Source organism: Taudactylus pleione, unplaced genomic scaffold (assembly GCF_031769625.1).
Source record: "Taudactylus pleione unplaced genomic scaffold, aTauple2 ptg000682l, whole genome shotgun sequence".
NCBI classification, from domain to species: Eukaryota; Metazoa; Chordata; class Amphibia; order Anura; family Myobatrachidae; genus Taudactylus; species Taudactylus pleione.
The window spans coordinates 153,300-173,603 of NW_028285084.1; the positions used below are offsets into that span (position 1 = coordinate 153,300).

Below are 20,304 nucleotides of genomic sequence, written 5' to 3' on the forward strand. Positions count from 1 at the left end.
CACAAATCATCTCAATACATCTTTGCCTTGACAAAGGCTGAATGGTGAAACGGCCGTAGGCTTTCTGCAGCCGTTATCTATGTTCTGAATATATTGAAACACACTGTTATTTTTTATGCTGTTAGATTGAGTGTGATACATATGTTACACTGCATACCTGGTGACATTACAAAGCAAAGCAATGAGAAAGCACTGACAGCTTTGGCAGAGGACAGGGTAATATAGAAGCACATGAGTAAAAGCACTGATAACACCAATATGCTAGGATCGAATGGCAGAAGCTAATTGATACTGCATATGTAGCCCTAACCTGCCACAACCTAATTGGTGGTTAATGTGAGAATAGATATTAAGAATATATATTAATTCATACTGAGTTGTACCTGTGTGGGATATTATATGAATCCTCAATAGCAGGACATGAATACATTTGAGTAGCACACTAAAAATCTGTGTGGTTAATAAAGAATATTATAAGAATGATGAAATTACAAAGGTGATAGTGACCAGTTATGCAGTTACCTAAGAGGAACTGATTGGATGGCTAGACTACACAATACCCATCTCTTCATTAGTGAGGGAATAACATCTATTAAACTCTCTGGCCATAATGTATGAAACTAAGACATAACAGTATGTGATTACTTATAAGCAATTAGCTGTAATAAGTGCTTTACAGAAACAGAGTGACACAGACAATGGTTGTTTTGTTGAACATATTTTAATACACTTTACTATTTTTCATTCCTTTTTTCATGTTCTTTTGGTCTATATTTCACCTATTTTAACTTATATTTAACTAATATTTAATACATACCAATAAAGTTTATAACTTTTAAATTATGTTTTTGTGGTCGCTAGTGCACCCTCGAAACTACTTACCTTTCTCTTCTTATTTTTGTGATATATGTAAAAATTAAGTAGTGGTTAGCACCTCATAGAAGCCATATAACTATGCGGTAGAGACATGTAATTACAGATTTGAGCTATTTTGAGATAAGGACCATTGAAGATATTAGTTAGGATTAAGACACTGGTGCAGGATTCATCCCTGTCTTGATTTTGACATCTTAAACCAGATATACCCTTTTGAAAATACCTACTGTATATTGCCATCAAGCAACATCTTAGGAAGCATATAAACCTTATTGTTCTGAAAGACAATTAGGTTGGGATGTTGGAATGAGTATTAGTACAATGACAGCAATCTGATCTGATGTGCAGTCATTATCCATTTGGCCCAAACATCAACGTGGCCAGATCTCTCTGACATGGCCAAACTGGGCAAGGTTCTGGCCAGCTGGTGGTTGAGTTGAACAGCCTGTGATACCCGCATAGTTTTTTTCAATGCAAGCACCTGTAAAATCTGTCTTTATGTATAAAATAAATAGGCAAAACCGACACATATAACATCACCAAGCAATAAATAATAGCTCATATAAGAACATGTACTAATAACCTAGAGGACACAATTTACTTAAACCTGGCATATACATTGTGTAATTCACCATTGTATCTACAAATGGTGGTATACTGTTCTCATTTTATTCAGCTACACTGGTGACTAATGAGTCACTATACCTACTGTATAAGAATCTGACTGACTGTATCAAACCACTTTTACCTCTTAAAATCACTATATACTAAACTCATTTTATTTCACAATTATATTAGCATAATTAGCATAATTAAACTAAAAAAAAAGTATTTAGTGAGGTAAAGTATGAACCAAAACACTTTGTAAAAATGGCTAGCAAAATGTAAACAATTAACAATTGCCTAATTAATTAATTTGTCATTAAAATCACTAAATAAGCTGAAATGGGTAAGCCAATGTTGTTCTTTAAACTGGAAGAAGTGACAAACGTATAGACATTTTTCACATTTTTATATGTCATGAAGGAGGACAACTTTAAAAAAAAACTAAAACTTAAATTCCCAATTTTTTCTGTTCTCCAGTATTAATAAATGCCCTTTATTTGCATAATAGTTATAATTAAATATTATATGTATAACCAAGAATACTGAAGTGGGGCATCTTATATAATGGCTAAAATCTGATTCACTTATTTGTTTTAAAAAAATGTAAATATATATACTAAACATTATTTATTTTTAAATAGGTGACAAAATTATTTAAATTGAGTTAAAAGCACACAGATAATAGTCTGCATGGCATTCTCATCCAGTGGAAAAGTACTAAGTACCCTGTACCCTTGGCCAGCATTTTCCTTGGGCTCCTGAAGTCTTGCAAGTTGCACCAATGATTCTGATAGATAGATGCACATATCTTATATATAAAATTCATTGGTCTGTTTGTTTGGACAGTCCTGCACTGATTGGAATGAAATCAACGCGAGGTGGTCCAGTTGGATCCTGGCCAGGTTTTAGGGGGAATAGGGTCCCAGTCGGAACTCCTATTGGTGTACCCTGGGCAGAACTTTGACCCGGGGAGCCTGTTCTGGGCCTTTCACTAAATGGTTTTTGATAAAAACTTCACAGAGGGTGGCAATTGGTCTGGGATGCCTAATGGAGTGGTTGGGGTCCCAGTTGGACCTCACGGCAGAGTGTGCCAGGCTGAACTTTGACCCAGAGAGCCTGCTCTGGGCCTTCCACTGGATGGATTTGGACGACATCACATAATAAAACTTAATAACTTGAAGATTTAAACCCGGGCAACACCGGGTACTTCAGCTAGTATATAATAGATTGATGTATTCGTGTTTTAGCTATTTTTTTTACATACACGAAAGAGTATCTGATGGTTTTCTACATTTTATAGAAACCTAATACTGAATGCATATTTCACAAGCAAAACACATGGTTAGAAACATGGGTGTAAGTATATGACTAATGCTTAATATAAATGTTGTTGGTGCCCACCTTCATGCCACTTCCGATAGTTGTAATTTTTCAAATGCTCACAATGCATTTCTAGTGAAAGCATTTTACACCTGCGATTTTGATGCACAGCTGCTACTAACGCAGCATCAGTCTCTAAATGTGACAGTCTTGTTATAAACAGCATTATTAAGACTTAGGGATAAATGTACCAAAACTTCTAAAAAGAAAGGGAAGTTGCAGCCTATAGTAACCAATCAGACTTCAGCTATAATTTATCTGATGCATTCTAGAAAATTATCGCTACAATCTGTAAGGCTGCTGTGGCAACACCTCTTCATTTTTAGTAATTTTAATAAATCTACCCCTAAAGCTGGTCATCCACTATACAATTATCTGTCAGATGTCTGTTCAATCTGGCTGGTTGGAATGAAAACCTGGTAATGTATGGGAACAAATGGCAGTCGTCCATTTGCTCACAAACACTGGAAAATAGCCAAAAATGGTTGTTCTGACAAATTGGTTAAAACACACAAATGTAACCAATTTGAACAATTTTTTTTGTCTATTTTCCAGTGTTTAAAACCATATGATCGACTGCCATTTGCTCCCATACATTACCAGGTTTTCATTCCAACCAGCCAGATTGGACAGACATCTGACAGAAAATTGTATAGTGGATGCCTAGCTTTAGGGTCTCTTAAGCCAGGTACACACTAGACGATATGTCGTCCGATCCGGCGGATTGGACAACATGTTGCTGCGTCGTCAGCCACATCGCCCATATCGTCAGAGGGAGCCATGCTGCTGAATGCAGCATGGTCACCTCTGTCACTGCTATGCACTTGCCGATGCCGGCACTCCCGCTCGCGATATGGACTTTGTACACATCGGTAAGTGTGTACCTAGCATTAGAGTTTAATGTAAATATTTTCTATTTGCATATGAGCAGATGTGGCTGCACACTTTTTATGACTGTGTTGTCCTGTGAGATGCACGCATCTGAAGAAATGCAACCTTAAATATAGTGTGAAATATAGTGTACATATGAATCTGGTGCAAAGATACACCAATTATCATCAACCCCAAAGTTTACACCTGCATGTGGAAAATGTACATCATGTAGCAATCTTATTCCAAGATCTGTGTAACTCAAAATTATTTGCATCTCAGTGGGATTCCCTTACAGTACCCAACTTGTCTGCTATTGCCCTAATATATTTCTATAAGAGAAAAGCCACAAGTGAAAGATAAAGATGGATGCAAATTGTGCTCATGCGCAGTGTGAACATTTTGATGCAGATATCACGTAAATGCATAGAGAAACTCTAAATAAGGTCCTTACCTTCTGAGTCATGTTTGGAGAATTTGATTTGAAAAAATAAATTTTTTTTTCTTTTACTTTTTTTTCTTTCACATTATAGAACAAAAGGCAGTGGGATTCAATAAACTACAAAACAATAATCAGCAAATTATTCAATAGAAAAAAATTAGAATTACCGAGGTTCCCGGTTTTTCCTGACCAGGCTGACAAAAGTCTCAACCTCAGTTTTAGTGATATGCTTTTCTAGAAGCTTCCGATTGTTATGCAGCAAAGCGGTAATCGTGTCTTCAGCTAGGATGTCGTAGCCTATCTGAGACTGCATGACTCCAAATTGCTTGGCTATGTGCTCCTAGAATGGAAGAAGATGGGAAAAGTACAGCATAGAGAAATATAAGTCAGTGGAATGAAACAGAAGCCAGGCAAAATAGTAAGGAAAAAAATGGATGGAACTGAAGCAGCATTACAGTCTACTTCATTTCCTGTATATTCCTGATACCAAACATAATAAATTAATTGCAACTGATTAAGGTGCAAATTTCTGCTTATGACTGGCACTATATATAAAGGGATTATCTATTTGGTATAAACACTTCATATTTACTAGTTCCCCGTTTACTGAATATGGATGGGGTCTCCTGATCTGTATCCCCTTCATTACCTGTAGCCCGAGAGCCAGCTGCTGAGTGGGAGGACTGAGGCAGAATAGGACATCTGGTAGAGAGTTCCAACATTGTTCCAATAAAGTAAAAACCTAACAGTAGGCAAGGCTACCTGCTAAACTTTGTTAGTGCTCAGACCATGATCTTTACTACATTTATGCATGTAACTGAAATAGACCACAATTGTACCAAATATATAGCCCACAGATGTACTTTATTTTTTTAATATCTTTTTGGTCATATTTTTTCAACAACAGGAAAAGTAGAATAGAGTACAGGATAGGGAGGGGGACAGAATAAAGAAGTGGAATGGATTAGGAAGGAAAGGAGGACAACACAAGACACATACATTACAGTAAAAGAAAATGGTATACAGCTGAGGCACTAAACAATAGCAACTAGGGGCCGAATTCAATTAGACGTGAAAAAGTGCTGTTTGGAGAAAAGGTTTAGCCGATCTGTGGTTTTCGCCTGTTTTCTACTTTTCTCTGTATTCAATTACAGAACGTTTGTGCCAACGCAAAAACTTTACATGGTATAATAGGCGAAAAAGTTTCTCCACATATAGGCAGGAGAATTGGAAGTGCAAATTCGCTATTTTTTGGACACCCCCACAATGACGGAATCAGTCAAAAAAACTTTTCAAAAAAAATTAAAACACCCCAAATTGACATGACATTTTTGGAGGCGAAAAAGTAAAAAGTGTCGGAAAATAGTTAAAAAGTGGGGGGCCTGGTATTTTGGGGGACTATATGGATGAGACAGGTGTTTTTGAGACTGCAGCAGGTGTATTTTTCACTTTTTTTATCTTCATTTAAGAGACATGAAAATATACTATTACCCATTTTCATTTATTAATTTAACCACGGAACTTATTTTTCTGAAAAAAACATTGCTTTCTATAATTTTTCCACACATATGTAAATATGCATATAACAGCCCTTTGCCTCAAAATAATTTCACTAAATACTTTTATTAGGGCTACTACTACTATTCTATATTGATTCCCAGGGTCACTGAATCTATGAGGTACAGACTGATTTCCCCCAAAAAAGAGGTCCTTTTCATTAGTCTCGCTTTGTACAATATTCGCCTATCCGTGTTTTCGCCTGTTTTACAATTGAATAGGGCGAGAAGCGGGAACGCGCATGGAGAAAAAATTGCGTCAAAACAGGTGAATGAGGAAAAATCAACAGAAAGAAAAAGATCAAAAGATGGAGCTGTCAATGAGCTGCTGGTTCAAAGGAGGGTGTCAACCTCCTGACATATATAATACAAAAATCGGGGGAGGGGGATGAACCGCACTTATAATAATAGCAATTGATTTAATCTAAAATCACTATATGCAAAGTTAATAAGCATTAATTAGTTACATGCTAATTAGCAACATGCATATTCCAAATTTATGTACTTATAAATACAGTGAGTAAAAGCATGACTGTATGCGGCTTGAATTGAAAAATATAAATAATCATTTATTTCTGCATATAGAAAACACAATAGAAAATTAAGTGTAAAAAATATTATATAGTGTCCAGTTAAAAGTCTTAATCCAAATTGTATTTAGTGTATAAGAGCAAAGTCATTGACTTCAGAACTATAATCCGGAATAATGTCCAGCTTTTGATCCAGCCTCAGAGTACACAATCACGTCCTAACTTTCGGCAAACAGTGCCTGCAATGATGAAAAGTTGGAGTGGTTTTGCTGGAATCAGATGGATGGTGCTGGTCCGGAAAGTCCAAGATGAGGTTCCAATGTCAATCAGGTAAAGGCCAGTGTGACGTTAGACGCGTTTCATCGTGGAGAACCCACAACTTCCTCAGTAGCAAGAAGAATGATGCAAATTCATTCTGTATTTCGCAAGACGGCACTTTTCATGGCTAATTGAATTCGGCCCTATGTGGTGTTTGCATTCATTTTTCCTTAAATCATGCTATTTAGTAAGGAGCTCAATATTAGGCTACTATTCATACAGATGTGTCATCATTTCCCTATTCTTTATGTGTCATATAGCATGACTTAGATACCACAGAGAGAAATTCTCAGACTTTCGCACCTATATCTTAACTTAGCTTCTATGTTGCATCTCAGCTGTATCCAAAGCTTAAAGTATACTGGGTGTTTAGGATTAGTGTTTTTGCCACAATAGAGTTGCTATAAATTTGCAGATTAAGCACAATACTGCGTGGTGGGATGCATGGCGCTACTCTCTCATATTGGCTCTCAATCTTTTGCCTTTTTTCCCAGGCTAGTGTCTGTGTCACACACCTATGCTGAATTTAATGCCAGCTTCAGTGTCCAGAGAACTCGTGCATTGTGCTTTTGTCGCATTAGTGATGCAACTAATGCATATTTGGTGCAAAACTGGCTTAATCTCATAATCTGTGGCACGCCAAACAGGGCTATTTGCAATGATCTGCGAATAGTTTAGTGTGGACACATCTGTATAGCAACACAATAAGATAAAATACCAAGGGCGGGATACAGCAATGTGAAAAATGCAGTCAAACACCCGAAAATGCCGTTCTTGGGAGTTTGACCGCGTTTCTCATATGCAACGCCATCTTCAGATGGCATTACCCTATAGAAGCCTATGGGCTTTTATTTGGAGAGTGATGTGAGAAAGATCCAATCGGATCACTCCCATCACCCCCCACGGCACGCACAAGCACAGAAGGACGCCAGAGGGACTTCTGGGTCGTAGACCAGGAAGTTCATAATTCGCAAAGGACAGCTCTTATAGAGAGAGCTGTCCTTTGTGGTCTCCTTCATGCGTAATTAACGCCGGCATGCATGGGAAGAGTGGTGGGATGCATCCCGAATACAATTCATCATGCATCCCACCCCAAATGTGTTAGCTTTGAAGAGGATGCACAATGTCTAATTTCATAGAGAAGCTACTGTCTCAGGCAACACATACGCAATAAAACGGCTTGGCTACATCATTAGAATCCTTGTTTTTCACAAGCTCTACCCCATCCACCCACATAATATTCCAGGCACAAGCCAGCAGTGTATTATAATGAATTAAAAATCTAGCTTCACTGGCTGGCTCAGCAGTGACTGCTGGTTCCCAATGGCAGCATGTCTTTGTGTCTACATTGCTACTTGAGCTCAGTTGTTACCATGTATATAGAGTAAAAGAGAATTACTGCTGTTATCAAAAGACAGTGCTTGCTGGTAATGAAACTTATCTGGGTATCATGTTTACATCACTTAGGATATAAGACACATAAAAGCCATACTTTTTTTTATTTAAAGTACATATGGGCATATGAAGAGTTGGACACCTTCAGCTTCTGCACATCATCACTCCAGTGGCTCTAGAGAACAACGCTTAAGTTACGTACACACTAGACGATGTGCTCACGTTGCGATATCGTGGACGATTTCCGTTGAAATCTCCCCGGCAGCTCCCCTGCACTCCAGGACACGACATGGTGATAAAAAGTGTCCAACCTGACCGATGAACTATCGTGCGTCGATAACGATTTCCAGTGAGTCGTGTACGAGATTGGAAGAACTTACCTGCTGTAGGCAAGATCTGAAGATACGATGGACGGCCCCTGGGTACGCGCATCGGCATCGTTATCGTGAGTGGACATTCACGATTTGCACATATTTTGCATGATCTGTCTCTCCGATTTGTCGAAATCTGGCGAATCATGCAATATATCGTCTAGTGTGTACGCTCCTTTAGATTGGTCATGTACAAGAAGGTTTCAGCACTGGAGAGACAAGTCAGCCCCGCAGGTAAGGTGAGATGTGCACAGATGTCTCCCCAGCGCTGCCTCGCTTACTGCATGGAAAGTCACCCACTGACCCATAGTGCTAGAGTAGTGATTTTCAGCAGGAAGAAAAAAGAGAAGGTTATGTTTTTAAAAGTATTTGAACAAAATACACTTTACATTTATTATATAAAAATCAATGAGGTGACAGATTATCTTTATAACGCAGAGGGTGGTATTGATTTCCTGGCAATAAGAATTTACTTTGCTTGCTAAGTAATCCTGGAAAATGCATGTTAAAGTAACATCAGCTACATAAAACAAAGGCTGCATGATTACTTTTGATCATTAACTGACTGGTCAATATTCTAAGCTAAGACCACAGATAATTTATTTAGCTTACTGCACTGTGGATCACTAAATAGTAACCATCTACTAGCATTTAACATTTTGTTAAAGTGTATAGCATTCTACATATGGGTTGTGTATGATATCCCGGCTGTCGGGATGCCGCTGTTCAGAATACAGACAGCAGCATCCCGACAGCCATAATACCGACACCCTTTGGAACGGAAGGTACGTTTTTCCCTACCCTCCCTCCCCGGTGCCTAAACCTAATTCCCCCCTTCCTAGTGTCGAAACCTAACTCCCCCTCCCCGCACCCAAAACCTAAGACCCCCTCCCCGGTGCCTAAACCTAACCTCCCCCCCTAGTGCCTAAAGCTAACCTCCCCCTCCCCGCACCCTAATCTTAACCCTCCCTCCCGGTGCCTAACCCTAACCCTCCCCCTAATGCCTAAACCTAACGCTACCCTCCCTGTGCACCCCGATACTTACCATTCGGGATGCCGACAGTCGGCGCCAGTATTTAGACCGTCGGCATCCTGAACGTCGTGATGCCGACTATAACCCCTACATATACACGATAAATGGGAATTGCATTACTGAAAACTTGTATAGGTCTATACATTTTCAATTTAGTTGAGGCAAAGGCATTTGTATTGCTTCTTCATCTTAATGCACTATTTTAAAAAAATATATGGGGCCAAATGTAATAGGGTGAGAGTTTAGAAAATGTGAGAGTTTAGCAGTAAACTCTCACACTGTTTAAACTTGGCCAAAGTAATAGGGTCCGAGAACATGCAAACTCGCATGTTTTTAGACTCAAAAAACTCTCATCCAGATGTTTTCCCATTTTGAATATAATTCTCGACCAATGTGACAATTTACTGCTAAACTCTCACATTTTCTAAACTCTCCCCCTATTATATGTGGCCCCATATATTTTTTTAAAATAGTGCATTATGATGAAGAAGCAATACAAATGCCTGAGATGTCTGCACACCTGGTTCTTCCTGTAATCATCCTGAGAGTGACGCAGAACTCGATAGCAGATTCGGAACATATATTGGTAAGGGGCATTTTTCTGGTCAGAGAGCTCCTCCAGTCGAAGCAGGGGACCCTCACCACCTTTGTCTTTGAATGGAGCTTTCAGGATACCAAATACCTAAGATGGATGTACAACAGAAAAAATAAAAAATAAAAGGATTAAGTAACAAGTGATATGAAGTAAAACAAGCACAGGTAATAAAAACAGGTTCATTACAGAGCAAAATTAAATACAGGAAAGTTTTAGCTATAGAAATGTAAGTAGAGAGCCCAACATCAGACAAAGATGTAGAGAACAACAAACAGAGACATTAAGCAGGTGTCATAGAATTCCAATGAAAATAAAACTAGAGAACAACATGTGGAAATTGTCAAAAAATACACACAGCAAATCCGTAAATGAAACATCAGTTGAGAAGTTCTATGAGTATACCCCATTCCACTGCTCATTTTACAAACCTGTTTTAGTATGTTCTGCTCCCTCATAAGCTTCTGCCGCTCTCGGTTGGGCTTGGTAATCACAATCTCTAATACATTTTGACCATTATTGGGAACATCCACCACAAAGTAAACCAAATCTTCTAAAAGTTTGATGGCAAATCTATAAAAGAGAAATAAAACTTATTGGTTGCAAAGAGCTTTAACTGGCAGCATTAACAATTCAAACTACAAATGAGATGCCAATGAGATGCATACTTGCTGACTTTATGTTTCTCCTCTCACATCATTAGCGCCATTTTAGTCCCTCACCCTTCTCTACGGGCCTGTGATTCCAGGTATTATCTCCCCATCCTGCCCACTTCACTAGGAAGTGGGAAGGATGCGGGAGATCCACCCACTGTTCCAGGGATCCAGGGGACTACCTGAAAAATTGTGAGTCTCCTGCACCTTACGGAAGAGTAGAGAAGTATGATTAAAAAAACTTCAAGAGGAGCAGAAGAAGGCGCTATTTCAATAGTAGGAATATAAAATATTGAATTTATTAAAATAAATAAATGTGCAGTCTCCTGTGGACAATGGGGTTTGATATAACGCGTTTCTCCGCCTATTTTTGGTATCAGCGACTTCCTCAGATATATATAAAGATCACTAGATTCAGGTACTAAAATTGTGAATATACAATATGAATTATTATTCTTGAAATGTGTTTTATTTTTTTATTTTAATAAATTGAATATTGTATATTCCTACTATTTAAATAGCACCTTCTCCTCCTCTTCTTTAAGTTTTTTTGATTGCACTAATTAAAAAGGGACCAATACCCTTTAGAAGGCTGCAATTTGACTAGCAACTCTTGTCACCAGATAGACTAGCGCCCTAATATATATATTTAAGGATGATTAAATGTATATATCTTTACAGAGACCAGCCAGGAGACAATATAGTATGCAGTTGAAAAACAAATCTGCATTTATAAACCCCAAATTTGTAAAGTTCTAAGAACATCTTACTTACAGGTATAGAGATAATTATTCCATCCTGTCAGTGCTCAGCATCCCCCCCCCGACCCCTGATGCTCAGTCTGTGATTGAGGCTGAGCCAATAGACACATTACAGCAAAAATAGTAACCCCTGCTGCACTCCCATTACATGCAGCCAGCGATTGTCTTCTCACTGCCATTAACCCTTCAGGTGCTAACCTGGGGTGAAATCAGAATTTATAGACCCCCCTGTCACCCAGTCCCCAGGCTCTCAATTTTTTTTAATCGTGCAGTCGTTTTTGAAAGTATACACCATATTGTTTGACACAATAACCATTCTCACTGTAAAAGCCTAACAATGAATTGTGAAATGTAACTAATAAAGCCTTGAAAATGTTTTGCAATGGAATTATTTTTAGTTGATTTAGGGCCTGATTCAGACCCACTCGCGAGCGGCTGTCCGCTCGCAAGTGGGTCGATGGTCTGCAGTGAGCATGCGCACGACGGAGGGAGCTCCGTCGTGCGCATGCGCCAGACACGACGAGCGAAGGACTTTCCTTCGCTCGTTGTGTCCGATCAAAGGGGGCGTGCTGTCAATGTTGATTGACAGCACGCCCCCTTTGGTGGGCGTGCCGGGGGCGTGCCTCCCTGACGGGGGCGTTCCCACGGGAACGCCTCCCGTCAGAAGCCGGCCCACTGACATCACTAGTGATGTCAGTGGGAGTGATTTTGGCTCTGATAGAGCCAAAATCACTCCGGAGCTTGCGGTTGAAAACCTCAACCGCAGGCTCCGGCTCGCAATTTCGATGGTCGCGATGGTCACGACCATCGCGGCCATCAAAATGCACGCTCGTATAGCCTGTGGGTGGTGACCCACAGCTATACGAGCGTCCAGGAGGACGCTCCATGAAAATGGAGCCCGGCCCTCATGCAGAGCGTGCGCTCTGCTCAGAGCGTACGGCTCTGAATGAGGGCCTTAGTTACCTAGGGAGCATTTATGACTCCAATATTCATTCCAGGTAAACCAGCGGATCAGAGGACTTGATACCGATGAAGAATAAGGGACACCTGCTGTTTCAAATTCATAATGAGCCTGAATTTTATGTTCGATAACCTGTATTTTAGGGATGACGGTAGATTTCCAATGTTGTGCAATTAGTAATTTAGTCGTAGTAAGTATGTGCCCCATTATATAGAGATCATTATTAGTAATGGACCCATGATAGATATGGAAGATAGCTATTAAAGGATAAGGGGTTATAGAGATATTTAAGAACTGCTCTATAAGTTTAAATACCGAGTCCATAATGGAAGTAGTAAAGGACACGACCAAAACATGTGGGGTAAAGTACCCACATGGCCACACTGTCACCAACACTGATGGAAGCTGAGGGCCGTATCATATGAAGCTTCTCCAGGGTTAAATACCATCTATGTAGGAGTTTATAAAACTGTTCCACATGGGAAACACATTAGAAAGTTTAAAGCAGGTGCGGAAGACTGACTGCCAGTCTTCTTCAGTCAATGAGCAAGATAATTCTGACTCCCACTTTACCAGGGAAGGGAATTTAGTGGAATTTGCGGAGCCATTTATAAGGGAATACCACCAGGTTATGCCACCTTGTAAGAAACTGAAACAACCCAATCTTGCAAATATTTAGGAACCTTACAAATATGGTGAGGAGTATGTGTTGCATTATGTAACCAATGACGTAATTGAAGAAATTTAAAGAAATCATTTACCGGTATAGAAAATTTCTCACATATCTGAGTAAAAGAAGTCAGAATGCCGTTTAAGGTGATATCACCTAAGGTAATCACCTCCCTATTTGTCCAATTATCAAATCATAAATTTGTAATAAAGAATGAAATTCACCTCAGGGAGAGGTTAGTAGTAGGCAGGGTAATGTCATCCAGTCTAGCAACTACATCAAGCCAAGTAAGTAAGTTTGTCAACATTTACAGAGTTAACATGGTGAGGAAGTCGACAATCACAATGAAACAACCGATTTTAGGGTTAGGGTTCTGACAATGACGACATTGTGTAAGTCGAAATCCCAATTGTCAACATTCAGAACATGTAGGCATCCAGAACATGCAAGGGGGGGGGCACATTTTACCTAGCTCAATTATAAATTTCAGTTTAAAAACAAAACTGCCCCTAATTGTGCGCTACATGCAAAATCAGCTACTACGTTCCCTGCATGACGAGAATGATGAGACGCTTAGCAATATTTGTGCAGTTCTAAAAACGTCCTATTTTTAATGCCTGAGAACTACCCTTTCAATAGTTGTGTAATTTGTTTTGGTGTATGCAAAGTTATCCACTCATTATGTCATCTTTATAAGAATATAATATGAGATATGGTAAGAACTTACCCTTGTTATCTCTATTTCTACGAAGTCCATAGGGTTCCACAGGATACCTTGGGGTATAGGTGTGACGTCAGTCGCAGGGCAATAAAGAGTTAAGCTTTCAGCCTCCCAGGATGCACTAGGTCCCCCTCCTATATCCCGCCCCCGGGCCAAGGCACCTCAGTTAGTTACCAAGCCATAGGCCGGAGGAGGAGAAGGAAGAGAGAGAACAAAGATCTGGACACATACAAGAATCACATTCTCACCAGAGGGAGACGGAAAACCGGTGACCAGAGCAAAGCCCATCTGCAGCACAGGTGCGACAGGGCGGGAGTCCTGTGGAACCCTATGGACTTCGTAGAAATAGAGATAACAAGGGTAAGTTCTTACCATATCTCATATTTTCTACTTCAGGGTCCATAGGGTATCCACTGGATACCTTGGGGATGTCCCAAAGCAGTATCCTTTAAGGGTGGGGACGCTCCTGTGCAGAAAGGAGAATACGCCGCCCGAAGGAAGCATCCTGAGAGGCGAAGGTGTCAAACCTGTAATACCTCACGAAGGTATGGACAGAAGACCACGTAGCAGCCTTGCAGATCTGAACTGCCGAGGCACCACGTCGAGCTGCCCACGAAGGACCCACAGACCTAGTGGAATGAGCCTTCAGAGAAGGAGGGACCGGTAGGCCTTCATGAAGATAAGCTTCAGAAATAGCCATACGGATCCAGGCTGCCAAAGTTTGCTTTGAAGCAGGCCAACCCTTTTTACAGAAGCCATAGAGGACAACAAAGCGTCCGACTTCCTAAACGAAGAAGTGCGGTCAACATAAGTCCTTAAGGCCCGCACAACATCCAAAGAGGCCTCACCCACGGAAAGACCCGGTGAGTTAAAGGCCGGAACAACTATTTCCTCGTTAACATGAAACTGGGAAACAACTTTGGGAAGAAACTCGGGCCGAGTGCGGAGCACTGCCCTGTTCCCATGAAAAACCAAGAAAGGGGGTCTACAAGAAAGAGCCCCTAACTCAGAAACACGTCTGGCCGAAGCAACGGCCAGAAGGAAAACAGTCTTAGCTGTTAGCCATTTAATATCCACTGAGCCCAGTGGGTCAAACGGCGGTCCTTGGAGAGCCCTCAGGACCACAGCCAAATCCCAAGGCGCCACAGGTGGAACACAGGGCGGCTGAATACGGAGAACACCTTGCATAAAGGTGCGCACATCCGGGATTGTAGCAATCCTACGGTGAAACCAGACAGATAGGGCCGAAACCTGTACCTTCAAAGAAGCAAGGCGAAGCCCATGATCTAGTCCCGCTTGCAGGAAGGCGAGAATCCGAGACAGACGAAACTCCCGCGGTGCATAACCTCTCGGTCGACACCACTGGAAGAACGTATGCCACACGCGATGGTATATCCTCGCGGAAGACGGTTTCCGAGCTCGTAACATGGTACGCACCACAGAGCTGGAAAACCCCCGGGACCTCAGCATGGCCGTCTCAACAGCCACGCCGCCAAAGACAGCCGAGTCAGGTCCGGGTGAAGACAAGGACCGTGAGACAGAAGGTCCGGTCGTAGCGGCAACCGCAGAGGACTGTCCACGGACAGACCCTGAAGGTCTGAGAACCAGTGCCGTCTGGGCCACGCGGGAGCTATCAACAGGAGCGTCCCTCCTTCCTGTTTGAATTTCCGGATTACCCGTGGAAGAAGGGAGACCGGAGGGAACAGGTATGCGAACCTGAACGTCCACCGGACGGACAGAGCATCCACCAGTAGTTGAAAAACGTCCGGGTGCAGGGACCATTCCCCTGGATGAACGTCCTGGCGACTTAGAAAGTCCGCCTCCCAATTTAGCACTCCCGGGATGGATGAGGACCGCTGATATGGCCGGAAGATTGCGCTCCGCCCAAACCAGGATCCGAGAGACCTCTACGAGAGCCGCCCGACTGCGAGTTCCTCATTGCCTGTTTATGTAGGCCACGGTGGTAGCATTGTCCGACTGGACCTGCACCGGGTGACCCTGGAGAAACCGCTGTGCCTGCAGGAGAGCATTGAAGACCGCACGGAGTTCCAAGATATTTATTGGAAGCTCCGCTTCTGTCGGCGTCCACCTGCCCTGGAACAAGTGTGGACCCGAAACTGCTCCCCAGCCCCGAAGACTGGCGTCCGTTGTCAACAGGACCCAATTTGGAACCCAGAACGGACGTCCCTTGTTGAGGTGGGTCGTCTTTAACCACCACGCAAGGGACAGGCGAACCTCTGGGGTGAGCACAATCGTCTGGAACTTCAGAGACTGAGGCAGCCCGTTCCACTTGGACAGGATCAGGTGCTGCAGAGGTCTGGAGTGAAACTGGGCGTATTCCACCATGTCGAACACCGACACCATGGAGCCCAGTAAACTCATCGCCGAGTGTAAGGACACCCGGCGGCTGTGCAGACAACTGCGCACCCTTGACTGTAAAGCAGAGATCTTGTCCTCCGTCACGAAGATCCTTTGCTGTCCCGAGTCCAATAAGGCTCCAAGATGCAGAATCCTCCGAGACGGGATTAGAGTGGACTTCTGCCAGTTGATTAGCCAGCCGTGCCGTTGCAGCAGTGCAATGGTCAGATCCAAGTGGTGTAACAGGAGCTCTGGAGATCCTGCCACCAATAACAGGTCGTCCAAGTACGGAAACATGCGGACTCCTTGCAGCCGCAGAGAAGCCGCCATGACCGCCATCACCTTGGTGAAAACACGTGGTGCTGTCGCCAGGCCAAAAGGTAACGCCCGAAACTGGAAGTGGTTGCTGCGGATTGCAAACCGAAGGAACTCTTGATGGCGCAAAAGAATAGGGACATGCAGGTAAGCGTCCTGTATGTCCAATGACACCATGTAGTCCCCAGGTTCCAGCTCCAGAATGATGGACCGTAGGGTCTCCATCCGAAACTTCGGGACCCGCAAAGACTTGTTGAGTGCTTTGAGGTTGAGAATCGGACGATATGACCCATTGGGTTTCTGTACCAAAAATAGATTTGAATAGAAACCCTGGCCCCTCTGGGAGAATGGAACAGGCACTATAACTCCAGCCTGGAGCATAGTGTGCAATACCTTCCGCAGCTCCGTAGCCTTGTTCCGGTCTGATGGTAGACCCGTGGTGAAGAATCGAGCCGGGGGTCTGTGCCGTAAGGAGAGGGCGTACCCGTTGGAGACCACCTCCAGAACCCAAGTGTCTGTCGTAGTGAACGACCAACACCGGGAGAACTGCAGCAGGCGGCCTCCCACCCTGGGATCCCCCAAAGGGAGGCCCGGACCGTCAGGCCGCAGGCTTGTCATCTGGCTTGGGGGCCGGACCTCTGGTACTCCATGCCTGCTTCCGGGGCTTAACCGATTTCTTATGGCCAGCCTGTCGAGGAAACGACTGTGGTTTGGGCCTGCCCTGGGCCCTAGATGACCGAAAGGACGATGGTCCAGAACCAGAAGGAGCAGCGGCCGACGGGAGACAAGCAGATTTGGCTGCCACCAGCGTGGCCACAATCTTATCCAGATCCGGACCGAAGAGAACTTCTCCGGTAAACGGCAACGCTTCCAGACCTTTCTTGGAATCTGCGTCCGCCTTCCAGGATCGCAGCCACAAGGTGCGACGAGCAGCTACCGCTGCTGAAGAAATTCTAGACACCAGAGTACTAATGTCTAGAGCCGCCTCGTTGATGTAGGTGGCCGAATCACGGAGATTGCCAATCAACTCTGCCTGTTCGGCCGGACAGTCGGATTCAAAAGAAGCCTCTAATGAATCCGCCCAGCGCTCCATCGCTCTGGCAACCCAGCAAATGGCCATAGCCGGCCGTACTGCCCCCCCTGCAAGGGAATAAGCGGACTTCAGGCAGATTTCTACCTTGCGGTCCGTAGCATCCTTAAGGGAGGACATGGATGGCATCGGCAATGTGGCACTACGGACAAGACGGGTCACGTGAGAATCCACCTGTGGAGGGGATTCCCACTTTGCAAAATAATTATCCGCGAACGGATAAGCCACCGCCAGGCGTCTCTGCGGCTGGTATCGCTTGCCAGGCTGTTTCCACGCCTCCTCTAAATGGTCCACCAACTGACCCGAAAGAGGAAAGACTGTGGCATCGCCCTTCACATCTTTGAAAAAGGCATACTTAGATTTAGCCGCTGGGGGAACTTCGTCCTCAATCACCAAGGCTGTGCGGACCGCCCGAATAAGTCCAGGAATATATACTTTGGACTTAGCATCAGCGTCCTTAGTATGGAGAGGTTCCTGATCGTAAGGATCCAGAATCTCCCCATCATCAGACGTCCCTTCGTCATCCTCATAAGGAGCGGACAGAGACGCCACCGGCCTTTTATGAGGCCGCATCACAGACTCCCCTTGCAACACATCCGACAAGTGCTGTACAGAACTCGTCAGGGAGTTAACCCACGCTGGCTCCTGAGAACCCGGGAGCGGGGAAATAGGGAGACTGTGGGGTACCACCAATTGTCGTGGGATGGGTGTCCTGCATGGGTGACGACACCACAGACTGCTGGGACAAACCCATCGGAGTAAACGCGGGCTGCGGAGCTAACTGGCCCACTAAAGCTGTTAACGCCTGAGCGAAACAAGCCCAGGGCGGCTCCTGTACCGGTGCTGTAACCGTAATAGGCCGCGCCATGGACAAACACTGCCGGCAAAGGCCCTCCGCGCTACCCTCCCCCTCCGCTAACGGTACTTTGCACGTGGTACACTGTAGCCGGAGGGGAAAATCACTTTCAGACATGATGGCACCACGTATGTGACCTCTCTCACCAATTAAGTATTAAATAGGCGAGAGACCACCCTGCAGCACCGCACCGCAAGGGCTTTAGCAGAAAGAACAGGGACAGTAATAAAGCTGACAGGTTAGAGAAGAAAAGTAACAGGCAGCGCTAGCACAGTCACATACAATGCAGAGAAATAACAATTCCTGCACTAACAGCGCTGATCACTCAACTACACAGACACAGGGCCTGGTAGGACACAGCGCTGCATACACAGACCTGAGCCACAGGAGAGGTATGCGGGGGGACCCAGACCACGATGCTTCCTTCCAGACTTCCAGCAGCGTTCACCATGCGTTGCAGAGAAGATGGCCGCCGAGGAGCAGAGAGAAGCTGGCCTGGGGGAGGAGCGCTGACACAGGACCAGTCAGCACAGTGCAGAGAGGGCTGTGTGCAGCGGGGGAGGCGCCGGCTGTGAGACAGGGAAGGCGCGCTCTCCTGGCATGCATTTAACCCCTGGGACGCCGCAGCGCTACCGCTCTGCTGCGGTCCGCTGTCCCAGGGGGTAGTGGAAAGCGCAGGTTGGTCGCCTGGCTCCACGCTGCAGCCAGTCCCCAGGGAGCCCCCTGCCTGAGGACTTAGGACCATGTGATCAGCGGGGACCCACCGCGGGACCCCGCTGCTTACCTCTGTCCCCCTTGAATCCGGCCATGGTCCGGAGCATCTGGGGTCACCGCTAGCTGTGACCCCAGACGCCCACCAGCATCCCCGGATCAGTACCGGCGTTCTGGTACCGGCGGGGTGTAGGGAAGACAGCATGGACGTCAGGACTGACTGTCCATGCTGTTCATCCAGATGTGCAGCCACAGCTGCATGAAGAAAAAGCTTCAGGGGCTCTTCTAGCCCCCACTCCAACAGGTGCACCCGACTCCGGCCGGGCACCAAACTAAACTGAGGTGCCTTGGCCCGGGGGCGGGGTATAGGAGGGGGACCTAGTGCATCCTGGGAGGCTGAAAGCTTAACTCTTTGGTGCCCTGCGACTGACGTCACACTTATACCCCAAGGTATCCTGTGGATACCCTATGGACCCTGAAGTAGAAACAGTATAAATCAAGTTTTGTTTGCATTACATCTGGTAATTTTCACTTGCACCTAACAAATATAATAAGTTTTTCTACGAAGAGGCAAGTTTCAAACTCTGTAATATAACTGTGCTATTTTTAGATTTTGCAGGGTAGTTTCATACTGTTCCTCCCTCCCGGCAATCACGTGATCTATTGTTTATATCACGTGGTCGGCAGAACGGACGGGTGTGCACCAGAGGACACAGTATGTTGACATTTTTCTATTTAAAGTATGTTTTTTATACTGATCATAGGTTTGCCTCTGCAATACTATTATGAAACAGATTTTTGTATTAAATCCACACAGATGAAGGGTAATTATACACATGTGAAATCAATTAGCAGCCATATTGTTTAGGGTATAAATACCTGCTTGCTACAAGAATTAGTCACCTTTGATAAAGCTGGGAGTTACCTAGCGAAACGCGTTAGGTGTTGAGCCTCCTACTCTGTGGGGAACTTTTGGAATACCCATCTTTGCATTGTGGATATTGTGACCTGAACCAGACTCCTGGACATCTTTTACTACCCCACTTGGAAGTGGATAACGCTTGGACTACAAGTACCTAAGCCTCCAGGGATCAAGTCTCATACATCACTCCAAGGGACCTACCAAAGCGAGATTGCTGTTCCGCTTATTTATAAGGAGGATCCTCATTATTGTGAGTTGTTACGAGACTGTATATTCCCACTGGGCTTAACATCAAGTCATTAACATCTGTTGTCCAC

The 20,304-nt window shown here is 44.0% G+C and overlaps 1 protein-coding gene across 1 annotated transcript in view; it reads right to left on the minus strand.

The window, feature by feature from the left end:
* Positions 1-20,304, minus strand: part of ITPR3 (inositol 1,4,5-trisphosphate receptor type 3) — a gene marked incomplete at its 3' end in the record, with an annotated part of 283,455 nt that overhangs the window by 152,242 nt on the left and 110,909 nt on the right. The window contains exons 14-16 of the mRNA XM_088455962.1: positions 10,401-10,542; positions 9,898-10,059; positions 4,342-4,514 (exon numbers count right to left, since the gene is read on the minus strand). Coding sequence (XP_088312088.1) covers positions 4,342-4,514; positions 9,898-10,059; positions 10,401-10,542 — 477 coding nt within the window. The remainder of the gene's footprint in view (positions 1-4,341; positions 4,515-9,897; positions 10,060-10,400; positions 10,543-20,304) is intronic.